Source organism: Chionomys nivalis, chromosome 3, assembly GCF_950005125.1.
Source record: "Chionomys nivalis chromosome 3, mChiNiv1.1, whole genome shotgun sequence".
NCBI classification, from domain to species: Eukaryota; Metazoa; Chordata; class Mammalia; order Rodentia; family Cricetidae; genus Chionomys; species Chionomys nivalis.
This window is the reverse complement of record NC_080088.1, coordinates 79,725,194-79,737,438: the sequence shown is the minus strand read 5'-3', so window position 1 is coordinate 79,737,438 and position 12,245 is coordinate 79,725,194. Positions and strand designations below refer to the sequence as shown.

At 44.0% G+C, this 12,245-nt stretch overlaps 1 protein-coding gene across 1 annotated transcript; it reads right to left on the bottom strand.

Annotated features, from left to right (window-relative positions):
• Positions 1 to 3,497: 3,497 nt before the first annotated feature.
• LOC130871337 (CD209 antigen-like protein C) lies at positions 3,498 to 11,892 on the bottom strand. The gene is made up of 5 exons (XM_057764685.1): positions 11,832 to 11,892; positions 11,445 to 11,516; positions 10,654 to 10,805; positions 9,393 to 9,502; positions 3,498 to 3,715 (listed from the first exon to the last, which is right to left on the bottom strand). Exons 1-5 carry the CDS (start codon positions 11,890 to 11,892, stop codon positions 3,565 to 3,567), a joined length of 546 nt encoding a protein of 181 aa, XP_057620668.1. The 3' UTR covers positions 3,498 to 3,564.
• Between the last annotated feature and the right edge of the window lie 353 nt (positions 11,893 to 12,245).

The window sequence follows — 12,245 nt, the reverse complement described above, 5'->3', positions numbered from 1 at the left end:
AAGTTTATCAGCTAAAGCATTACCTTCAGTTAATGGTCTTGGAAGATTTGAATGTGCTCTGATATGCCCTACAAAGCATGGCAACTTTCTTTGTTGTATGGCTTTATGAATTTGATGGAACAACATCTTAACTTGCTGTTTCTATATAGCATGCTCTAACTGTGTGAGTACCTGTCTGACAGCTTCTGTAGACTGTCTAGTGGAATTTGGATCCCTACTCCCTTTAAGAATTTAACTTAGTGAATCAAGGTCTCCCATAGGATATTTTAAACAAGGTTTTCACCTGCAAATATGACACCAGCGTGAGGATAGGAATATACTATTTACAAACTCTAGACATCTCTGCCTTTGTTTCTACTTCATTTCAGCTCCTCTAGGTATCAAAATACATCTAAGCAACTGTAAAGATGGTTGAATCCTATCTCCTTGTATCATATTTACAAATATTTACAATTTTACTCCCAATTTTATGTCCTGCCTTTCTCTTTCCTTTATTATATGTACTATTTATTTCTGAGAGCTCACTACTTACCTCTCCAACCTGGTGCAATTTTCTTGCGGGGTCCTTCACATGCTTTCTTGTACACCTGGTGACACTTCTCAGCATTTTGGGGGTTACCAGTCAGCCCCATATTTCAGCGCCATTTGTTAGTGTAAAGGCGGGTAAGGTTAGGAATCGGTAAGTAAGACAGAGGGTTTAGGGTGTGTAAAAGAAATACGGGGCAGCGGGGGTGGGTGGAAGGGAGGTGGGATGGGTAGTTTTTGAGGGTTTGTTTCCCACTATTAAAAATGTGAGAAAGATAAAACCCAAAGGCAACTAAGCAGGATGTCTCCAGAATAGTGTGTGGGATGAAGGACCACTCCAAATGGACTGAAAGGACGAAAGCTCGGAACAGCAGCGACAGGACCACTTTAGACTCACATTTCCAGACCTTCACACTCTACCATTCTCATTATGACCTCCTATTGGGGGTCCAGGCTCCTGAGTGACTTATTGCCAAGGAGGGAAAGCTCATTGCCCTGACTGAGGTGAGATTCTGTGTTTCTCCATGCACATATATCCTGAACAAACAGTCAGTCTTCAGTTTGTTCTTCAGTAATTTCTTACACATGTGCAATATATTTAGATCATATCCACATTCCTATTTCTCCCACAACTCTTCCTATACTTTCTCAACTTTATCTCCTCCATCTCTTTTTGTAACCCACTGACAGCTGACATTAACTAGGAAACTGGGTGTGACCATCTAATACCAGTGCTGGGATGGGAGTGGAGACAGGAGGATTGCTGGACATCTTGGCTGTCAGCCTAGCTGAAAAGGCGGTGTTCTATGTTTAGTCAGAGGAGACCTTGTTTCAAAGGAATAAAGCAGGCCATGATAGAGGGGGATGCTGGTCTCCACATGCACATGCATGGGCATGTGCACTTGCACACACACAGGTCTACACACATGTATCAACCCCCCTCACAGAAACCATGGTGAGCTATAGTGAGGAGGTGAGCAGGCCTGCTTTTCATCCCATCCAGCTCCTGCATGGTTAGGTTAGCCCCAGAAATAACAACACACAAACTGTATTCATATAAACACTGCTTGGCCCATTATATCTAGCCTCTTCTTGGCTAATTCCCACACCTCGACTAACCCATTTCTAATAATCTGTGTAGTACCATGAGGCAGTAGCTTATCAGGAAGATTCTAGCCTATGTCCATCTTGGGTCGGAGCTTCATTGCGTCTTGCTCAGAGATGAGAGACATAGCGATTGCCTCACTTCCTCCCAGCATTCTGTTCTCTTTACTCCGCCTACCTAATTTTCTGTCCTATCAAGGGCCAAGGCAGTTTCTTTACTAACCAATGAAATCAACTCAAAACAGAAGACTCCCACATCAGTGAGCTTCATTCTTATTTGAAAAAAAGTTATCAGTATTCTCCTTGAAATCAGAAAAAAGAATAAAGAGAAACTCACAGATGGGAGAAAATACTTACACATTATAAATTCTTTAAAGACCCATAGCCTCAGGCTAGGGATACTGCCTAGCTGGTAAAGTGTTTGCCATATGAGCATAAGGAGACAAGTTCAATCCTTAGAGCTCATGCAAAAAGTTAGGCATGGTAGTGCATGCTTGTGATCCCAGACCTGGAGATAGGAGGATGGCTGCAGCCACCTTATGATCAGCCTTATGCAGCTTATGCGGCCTACATAACAAACTCCAGAGTCAGTGAGAGATGCTGGATCTTAATTAAGTTTCCTGTTGCTGTGATAAACTACTCCAACAAAATTGTTTTAGAGGAGAAAGGGTTTATTTAGCTTGCAATTCCATGTTGTAGTCTATTATTGCTGGAACTTGACCAGAACAGAGAGCATGTCTGTACCTCTCCACTCCCATAACAATCAGACTCCCCTTACTTCCAAAACATAGCCTCGGGCTGGAGAGATGGCTCAGTGGTTAAGAGCATTGCCTGCTCTTCCAAAGGTCCTGAGTTCAATTCCCAGCAACCACATGGTGGCTCACAACCAAAACATAGCCTCATGGTGGTCTCAAGGGAAAAATGAGACCCTGTCTCAAAATTACAAGGTAGAGGCCATAGAAGACACCTGAAACTGACTTTTAGTATCCACGCACACAAACACATGTACATGGTGGTCTCTTAGTTGACTGGAGATGGTTAGATGACAATCAAGCTTAACCATCACACATACAATGGAATATTATTTGGGAGTGAATAGGAAAAAGTTATGACAGACTCCATACTGTGAACCTTAGGGTAAAACAAACTAGTTGCAGAAAGAAATGTGTTACAGAATTCTATTTGCAGAGGATTAAAAAGTGGTGAGTTTTACAGAGACAGGGAAGGGAATCAAGATTTCCAGGGGGTTGTGTGTGCTATTACTTAATGGGTACAGTTCCTGCCTCCTTGTCTATCACCTTTATCTGGAAGCTGTGAGGGTATGATTGAGACTGAGAGGCACCCACGGCTTCATGGATGGGCCACCTAGACTGGCCAGCCTACCCCCTACTTATGCCCCACTCCAGTTTCTTCCATAAGTCTTTTTAAAGACACACACACACACACCTAGCAGTTCAATGGTACTGTATATCCAGTGCCTTCCTGCTACACAGTACCCTACCATCACTGTCTCTTAAGCTCCAATCTGTGAATTATCCTCCCCCCACCCATTTTAGAAGACTTAGAAAGCTGGCATATGCTTCTAATGTAAGCTCTGAAAAGGCAGAGATAGAAGGATTCCTAGAATGTGCTAGTCAGCCAGCCTAGCCAAATTGGCCAGCACCAATAAGGTAAAAATGAGACCCTTACTCAACAAAGCAAGATAAGGTCAAGGAGACACCTGAGATTGACCTTTGGTGTGAATGCATACACACACACACATGTGCATGCATGCACACACACATGCACACACAGGACTGCAAATGAGAAAACAACTACAATTAAATCCTTTATGTTCACAGAGGAAGGAACTGGCATACATTGTGGGGTTTGTAGGTTAAGCTCAGTCACCCCACAGGGTCATTTTGGCAACAGGTGCTACAGACAGATGAGACATCAGTTTTTGGTGCAGGACATAGCAGACTTCTTGCAGATCCAGTATTTCTCCACTGTACATGAAGCATCATTCCAGCCATCAACTTTGAATTCTGCACAGTCTTCTTCTCCTTCATTGTTGGGCTCTCCTTTGTTCCAATATTTCATGAAACTGCAAAACCAATTGAGGTTTGAATGAGAATGGCTCCCACGGCTCACATATTTGAATGCTTGGTCTCCAGTAGGTGGAACTGTCAGGCAAGGATTAGATGTGGCCATGTTGGAGGAGGGAGTGTCATTGGGGGTGGGCTTTGTGGTTTTAAAAATTCACAACATTCCTAGTTAACCTTCTCTGTCTTGTGCTTATGGATTGAGATGTAGAGTATTGGCTGCTTCTTCAGCACCATGCCTGCTTTCCTGCTGCCATGCTCCTTGACATGATGCTCAGGAACTCTAACTCCCTGGAGCCATGAACGCCAATTAAATGCTATTTTTTCATAAATTTCCTTGGCCAACACCCATAAAAGTATGAGAATTAGTCCCACCTCCTCTTTATCAACTATGTTTCCCCCTCCTCACCTCAGCTGTGTTTGTGTGCTTATTTTGTGTGTGTGTGTTTATGTGCAGAAACATGTACACATTTATGGTTGTATATGTAGAGGCCATAGGTCAACCCCAGGCATCTTTAATCACTTTCCACCTTGATTTTAGAGGCATGGTCTCTCACTGGCCTAGAATTTACTAATTCAGCTAAACTGTCTGTTTAATGAGCATCAGGGATCCACTGTTTCTGTCTTTCCAGTGCTGAGATGACAAGCCCATGCCAAAACACTTGGCTTTCTTATGTGGTTTTAGAGGATGGAACTCAGGTCCTCATGCTTGTATTGTATGATAGTCAGTTATCACTGTCAACTTGACACAACTTAGAGTCACCTACAAAGACAGCCTTAGGATCGTCTGTATTGGCTTGGTCTATGGCAGTGTCTGTGTAGGATTTTCTTAATTATGCTAAGAGATGTAAGAAGGAACTGTAGAGAGGGACCAAGAGACAAGTGATCAGCCAAACAGTTGGCCACCCCACCCTCTAGGCCCTCAGTACCCGGCAAAACTTTCAGCACCTCCCCCACCTGCCTCAGCTACACTAGCCAACCAGCAGGCAAGCTTCCTGCAGGTAGGCAGCTCCAATAATGTTCCCCACATTGATTGGACCCTTTAAGCTACCAGGCCCAATCTGCCCCCAAACCCACTCATCCTCTGAAACTTCAGAGCAACTCTGAGACACAAACTGTAACTGCATAGAGTGGATCAAGAGAGGAACTCTGAAGCACAGGCTGAAACTGCACAGAGTGAACCAAGAGAACTGATGAAGAGAAGCCACAGAGGCTCCCTAAGGCACAGACAGCAACAGCAAGGATTGGGCCAACTGGCAAAGACACTGCCAGTACCAATTTGGAAAGGCACCAGTGTAAAAATTCATTTAACAACCTAAAGAACAACATGGTAACACCAGAACCCAGTGGACATACAACAGGAAGACCTGATCATCCTAACCCAGAAGAAGCAAAACAAAATTATCTTAAATATATCTTATGAAGATGATAGAGTCCCTTAGAGAGGAAATGAAAAATTCCCTTAAAGAAATGGAGAAAAAAACTGGAAGAAATCAATCAATCAAGAAACTCAAGAAAATCAAGAAAAAAAAAACAATCAAACAGGAGAAGAAAACAGTTCAAGACTTGAAAACTGTAATAAAGGCAATAAAGAAAACACAAACCAAGAGATTTCTGAAAATGAAAAATCTGGGTAAATGAGCAGGAACTACAGATACAAACATGACCAACAGAATATATGAGAGAGAAGAGAGAATCTCAAATGTTGAAGATATTATAGAGGAAATAGATTCATTGGTCAAAGAAAATGATAAATCCAACAAATTCTTAACTCAAAACATCCAGGAAATCTGGGACACCATGAAAAGACCAAAACTAAGAATAGGGGTAGAAGAAGGAGAAGAACTCCAGCTCAAAGGCCCAGAAAACATATTCAACAAAATCATAGAAGAAAACTTTCCCAACCTAGAGAAAAATATGCCTATGAAGGTACAAGAAGCTTGCAGAATACCAAATATATTGGACATAAAAAAGTCTCCTTATCATATAATCAAACACAAAATACACATAATAAAGAAAGACTATTAGGAACTGCGAAGGAAAAAGGTCAAGTAACATATAAAGTAGACCTATTAGAATTACACCCAACTTCTCAATGGAAACCATGAAAACCAGAAGGTCCTGGACAGATTACTACAGACACTAAAATACCAAGGATACAAGCCCAGACTACTATATCCAGCTAAACTTTCAATCACCATCAATGGAGAAAACAGGATATTCCATGACAAAACCAAGTTTAATCAAAACCTATTCACAAACACAGCCTTACAGAAAGTACTAGAAGAAAAATTCCAACCCAAGAAGTTTACTGCACCCCCCCAAAAAAAACCCACAGGCAACAGATAACCTCACACCAGCAAACCCCAAAGATAGGAAACACACAAACACTACCACTAAAAGTAACAGGAATTAACCGTTCCATTAACTGGTCATTAATATCTTTTAAGATCAATGGACTCAATTCACCTATTAAAAAACACTGGCTAACAGAATGGGGAGGGGGAGGAAAACTAGAGGCAATGAGTGGGTCGAAATGGGGGAAGGACAGAGAAAGAGAACAAGAAAATATATATTTTGATTGAGGGAACCATTATGGGACTAGCAAGAAACCTGGCACCAGAGAAATTCCCAGAAATACACAAGGATGACCCCAGCTAAGACCCTAAGCAATAGTGGAGAGGGTGCCTGAACTGGCCTTATTCTGTAGTCAGATTTATGGCTGTCTTAAATGTCATCACAGAACCCACATCAAGCAACTGATGGAAACAGATGCAAAGAACCACAGCGGAGCATTGGACTGAACTCCCAAAGTCCAATCGAAAGGAGGGAGGAGTGAGAATACAAGCAAAGAGGTCAATACCATGATGGAGATAGCCACTGAAACAGCTTACCTGAGCTAATAGATGCCTTCCAACTCCAACCTGACACAGAGGAAACCAGCATGGGAACAAACTAGGACCTCTGAATTTGGGTGACAGTTGTAAGGTTGGGACAGACTGTGGGGTCACTAGTAGTGAGACCAGGATTTATCCCTACTGCTGGTTCTGGTTTTTTGGAACCCATTCTCCCTAGAGGGATACCTTGCTCAGCCTAGATATAGTGGGGAGGGACTTGGTCCTGCCTCAAAGCAATGTGCTGGACTTTGTTGACTCCCCATGGGAAGCCTTACCCTCTCTGAGAAGTGGGTGAGGCGTGGTATGAGAGATCAGATGGGGGGAAGGTAGGAAGAGAAGGAAAAGGAATTGGAACTGGATATGGCATGTAAAATAAGAAGGTTTTAAAAAAATAAATTAAAATTAAAGAAAGAGATGTGGGAAGACCCAACCTACTGTGAGCAGCAGCAGTACCTAGGCAGGGGGCCCTGAACTGTGTAAGAGTGGAGAAATCCAGCATGCACATGAGCATGTACGCTTTCATCTCTTTTTCATCTCAACTGTGGATGTGATGTCACCAACTGCCTCAACTTCTCACAGTGACAGACTGGAACCTCAGATTATAAAAGGTGAACTAAACCATTTTCTCCCCTAACTTGCTTTTAGTTGGTGTGCTTTATCAGAGCAACAGAAACAAAACCAGAACACAGAGCAAGCAATCTATCAACTCATCCATCTCCCGCCCCTCAACATGTTTCTGTCATTGAAATGGGATGTTTTCACTTCTGCCCCACGTGCATTACAGCAGATGTGACCTGTTCTGGGTCAATGAGGACCCAAGTCCTTTGACCTTGGCCCATGATCCTTGTGATCTTTTATGTTTGAAGAGGGTCATTTTACTGAAGGTTTCTTCTTCAAATATAACCAACCAACTCAAATTACACAGATTTAACTATCTGCATCGCCAAGATTCTGTACATTCAGCTCTGATATACCCTACTCAGGGTCAAAGTCGAGGGACAGCATCTACATCCCTGAACCCATGAACACGTCACACTGCCCAGTCCTAAGCCTGGTATACAGCTTTAGTTATTGATTCCCACGGGTGCCAGAATAAAACTTTTTTTCCTTCAACCCCTCCCCACACTCATACACATGCACCCACCCCACACATGTGCATGACTACCTGCCCCATACATTTGTACCTGCCCTACATGTGTGCACCTGTACCCACCCCACACTGTGCCCATGCACCTGCCCCATACATGTGTGTACACACGGTATAGAAAATAGTCTGGAGTTGGTTTTGTTTTACTTGTTTGTTTTTAACTAGCATTATATCTCCCCATTCTGCTTCCTGACTTTGGATGCTGTGGAACCAGCTTCCTCAAGCTCCTGCATGCATGCCTTCACCATTATGGTGAACTGTACCCTCAAACTGTGAGCCAAATTAATCATTTCTTATATTGATTTTGTCAGGCATTTAGTTACAGCAACAAGAACACACTATCCCATAGATTTTCCGTTAATATATTTCTTTTAAATGCCTTATGCAGATGACAGACCTCCTCCTCCTCCATATCTGCTGGTGGATAAGATGCACTTGGCATCTTATCAGCACATGGTTATGAAGAGTTTCTTCCTTCATGAATAATGTCTTTTATGCCAAGAGGGCTAGGGTATGGAGACATATCCAAAGGAGAACTCTAGCCAGCATTTGCTGGTGCCATTGTGATTTGAGTGTGAAATGTCTCCTGCAGGCTCAGTGTTTGAACACCCAGCTCCCAGCTGGCACTGTCTGAGAAGGTTGTAGAACCTTCAGGCACTGAAGGAAGAAGATCACTGGCATGGGCCTCAAGCTCTTACAGCCTGACCACTTGTTTCCTCTCAGCTGCCTGACTGCCATTGCCATATGACCAGCCACCTCCAACTCCAACTGCCATGCCACACCCACCATGAATATGTCCCCTGGATCTCTGAGCCAGGAAAATCCTTTCCCTCTTAAGCCATCCTTATCACAGGGACTGAAGTAAGTAACACACCACCCAATGCTATAAGCTGTTCCTCTTTCCCAGACTTGCCTAAACAGCATAGTTAGGAAATCAGGGATCCAGTGCCTCCTACTTATCTGTGATTCTTTGATGATCTCTAGGCATGCCTCATACTGAAAATGGATCATGATGACATCTCAGCACCTACGGACACTCCAAACTAGCCTGGTTTACATCTTCCACATTTCTTTCTATGAACATCAATATAAAGACTTTGACCTTCATCCTCCCACCTCTTTCTTTTCATGTTCTCCCATGGTATGGGGCAACTCCTGTGAAGCTCCATGACACCATGGATCTTTAAGTATGATGAGCTGCATTCTGAGGGCAAGCACACTCGTAGTTTTAGATTCTCCATGAGCAAGTACCCTGCATTCGATCACTCATCACCACAGAACACAACCCTCTGAACAAAACAGTCTCCATTTTCACTGAGTCAGGTGTGTCTGCTTGCAAAACCCATCTCAGGTGAGCTGCTGGACAGTTCCCGTTCCCTTAAAGGAGGCATGGGGAGGGTCATCGGATTCCCACCTGAGTTTGTACCCTCCAGTGAACAGGGGCTATTCACACCTCCCTAGGAAAGAAATCTTGAATATCTATCACAGACCAGGTGGTGGAACTGAAAAATCATGTGGGAACTTGTCTCAGTATTCATCCTAATAAACCAACTCTCATGTTTATGAGCCCAAGGAGTTGGCAGGAACCACAACAATTTCTTGGAGCATAGTTTCACTCCCAGCACACTGTATTACCTCCATTGCAGTGGTGAACCATCCATCCATACCCATTTGCCTTCCTTTTTTATGTCTGACAGTCCCATCCATGCATGGCCTCTCTTCTCAGACATCCGCTGCAGGAAGCTCTGCAGGGGAGGAGGAAAAGTCATGACTGGGTTCTGCCAGCATTTTCTAAGTTTATCCTCACAAAATCTCGGCCCACAGTTCTGCTTGCAGTCAGAGCCTTAGCTTCCTACTGCAACAACAAACCCACACATGTGATCAGATATCCACACGCATGCACACACACGTGCACAGGCACAGATAGGAAGAGATTGGGCCAGATCTCATACCAGTTCACCCTGGGACAGAAAATTAAGAAGCAGCATGTGCTGAGACTTGACAGATCCTGATTTTTGACATCTGGCTTCCCTTCATCTCATATGCTTTGCTGAACTAAAATAATGTGACAGGAAACTTGCTCCCAGCTTCCCAAACTTATAAAAGTCTGACTCTGGACATTTCTCTAGAGATTATCTCTTCAGAATATTAAACAGTGTTTGTGTGTGTGTGTGCATATGAAGGTGTATGTGTGCATGTGAATGTGTGTGTGCATGTGAAGATGTGTGTGCATATGAAGTTGTGTGTGTGCAGTTGAAGGTGTGTGTGTGCATGTGAAGATGTGTGTATATGAAGGTGTGTGTGCATGTGAAGGTGTGTGTGCATGTGACGATGTGTGTGCATTTGAATATGTGTATACATGTGAAGGTGTGTGTATATGAAGATGTGTATGCATGTGAAGATGTGTGTGTGCATGTGAATGTATGTGTGCATGTGAATCTGTGTGAGCATGTGAAGGTGTGTGTAGGCAGAGGACAACTTGTAGTAGTTGGTTCTCTTTCTATCATGTGGGTCTCAGAGATTCAATTCAGATCCCTGGGCTTGGTAACAAGGACTTTCCCCCACAGGGTCATCTCACAGTCCCAAGACCAGGACTTTGAACACCTATAGAAGTACTGGTCAGCTCTCAAGAAGTGTCCATGTATGTGTACAGCAGTAGTAAGAGAAGCCATGACTGATGACTCACAGTTTAGGTTTTCTGATGTATTCGAGTATGTTAAGACTTGGTGTGACCACTCAGAAGGTGACAGGGACCCTCACTCCCACCTCTTCTCTCCCTTTCCAAGTGCAGTAGACAGATCTTAACCAGAAGCTCGTTCTGGCCAACCATCACATTCACACTCAGTCACACTCAGTCAGTGCCCTGTCCCGGGATGAGGAAGCCCATCAGGCATACCTGTTCTTCGTCATTATCAATGATGACTAGTTGGGCCTCTACCTCCTGGCAGGCAGTGATGGAATCATTCCAGGTACGCTGGGACTTGGAGAAGAAGTAACACTTTCCATTGAAGGATTCCCATTCCCAAGGGCAAGGAAGGCAAAGTCTGTCTATTGGGAGAGGTGAATCAGGGGTATCCGCACTTGGGTGCCCATGATCCTGCATCTGCTCTAGCCTTCTAGAGTCAGGGCCCTCCCTCACTTGACAGTGCATCCTGGGGACAGTAGGAACTTAAGAGATCCAAACAGGGCCCGGGTAACTATCTTGACTACTGTGCCCATGGGCAGTGTGAACTCTGAATGCCTACTGTGTGCACAGCCCTGGAGACATTGAGTGAAGATGATTTGTCCGACCTCTGTGAATACTGAGCACCTACTGTGTGTGTCATTCCCTGAGACCACAAAATCATTCCCTGACTGTTGTCCTGTATTCTTATTAATTTGTTTGCTTATTGCATTGATACTTGCATGTGTGTGTGTAAAGGTGTATAAGTGCCCTAAGCTGGCTGGCCAGTGAGTCTGAGGGAATCCACCAGTCTCCATTTCCCCAGTGCTTGAAAATGAAGCATGCATCCCCATGCCTTCTTATTCAAAACATAGATTCTGTGCCTCAAACTCAGCAATTTAGTGGGCAAGCACTTTACCCACTGAGACATCAAGTCCCCTCAAAGTGGAAACTGAGGCCTAGAGAGGGTCAATGCCTCAAATGTAGTGTGTTCACACTTGGAGGCCTGATTTCTGGTCTCTTACCCACTCCAACCTTCAGCTGCATCAATTGTTTGTAGATTTTCTCATTCCTTAGGGAGCTGGGGCTCTTGAAACCTACACCAAAAGAAACCAGAAACTAAAACTATAAAACACTATTGTGTGTTACAGCCTGCACTGAATTTCCACAGTAGAATGCCTTTCATCACACTTAAACAGAAGAAAATGACACATAGATGACTTAACCACAAGTAAAGAATCAGGTCCCTTCTCCCTATCCTTCCCCAACCCTCGCTCTTCTGCTCCAGTGTGGGCAAGTTCCTGGAGACTGCAATATGACCCATTCTCAACATTTTCCCTCTTCAGTGCTCAGTACTTCTGCCACAGTAAGTGGCCCAGACCACAGAATTGTAAATCCCATCCTTGCCTGACCTTGAACAAGAACAGCTACCAGCAGCCCAGTCAGGAGCACGATGGAGAACAGATGCAGCATCAGGAGCCCATTTCTATGGCTCAGCCACCCTGGGGGAGAGGGGCTGTTTCACAACAAGGCTTCCAATCACCTCTGCTCCAGAAAACAGAACAGCAATTCAGGTTCCAGCCTTCACCTTTCTGGTGCTCTGGAGATCAGAGTCCAGTCTCTAAGCCTGAGCCTTTGGATTCCAGGAACCCAGAGAACCCAGATTCTCCAGGATCCAAGAGCTTAAGAAAAGACTTCTGCCTCTTCTTGGCTCCTGACCCAGGGTTGTCTCCAGAGTTCATGAATACACACACACACACACTAGTGTATGTATATGTATGTGTGTATGTATGCACACTTGTGTAACTGCATGTGGAGATCAGATG

What these genes read in the sequence shown, in the direction of transcription:
- LOC130871337 (XM_057764685.1), bottom strand. Translation starts at nt 11,892, where the DNA reads ATGCTGCATCTGTTCTCCATCGTGCTCCTGACTGGGCTGCTGGTAGCT. An exon ending in GCAGCTGAAGGTTGGAGTGG is followed by an intron (nt 10,806 to 11,444) that starts GTAAGAGACCAG and finishes CTCTCCCAATAG; the next exon opens with ACAGACTTTGCCTTCCTTGC. An exon ending in GGTTCACCACTGCAATGGAG is followed by an intron (nt 3,716 to 9,392) that starts GTAATACAGTGT and finishes TTGGTTTTGCAG; the next exon opens with TTTCATGAAATATTGGAACA.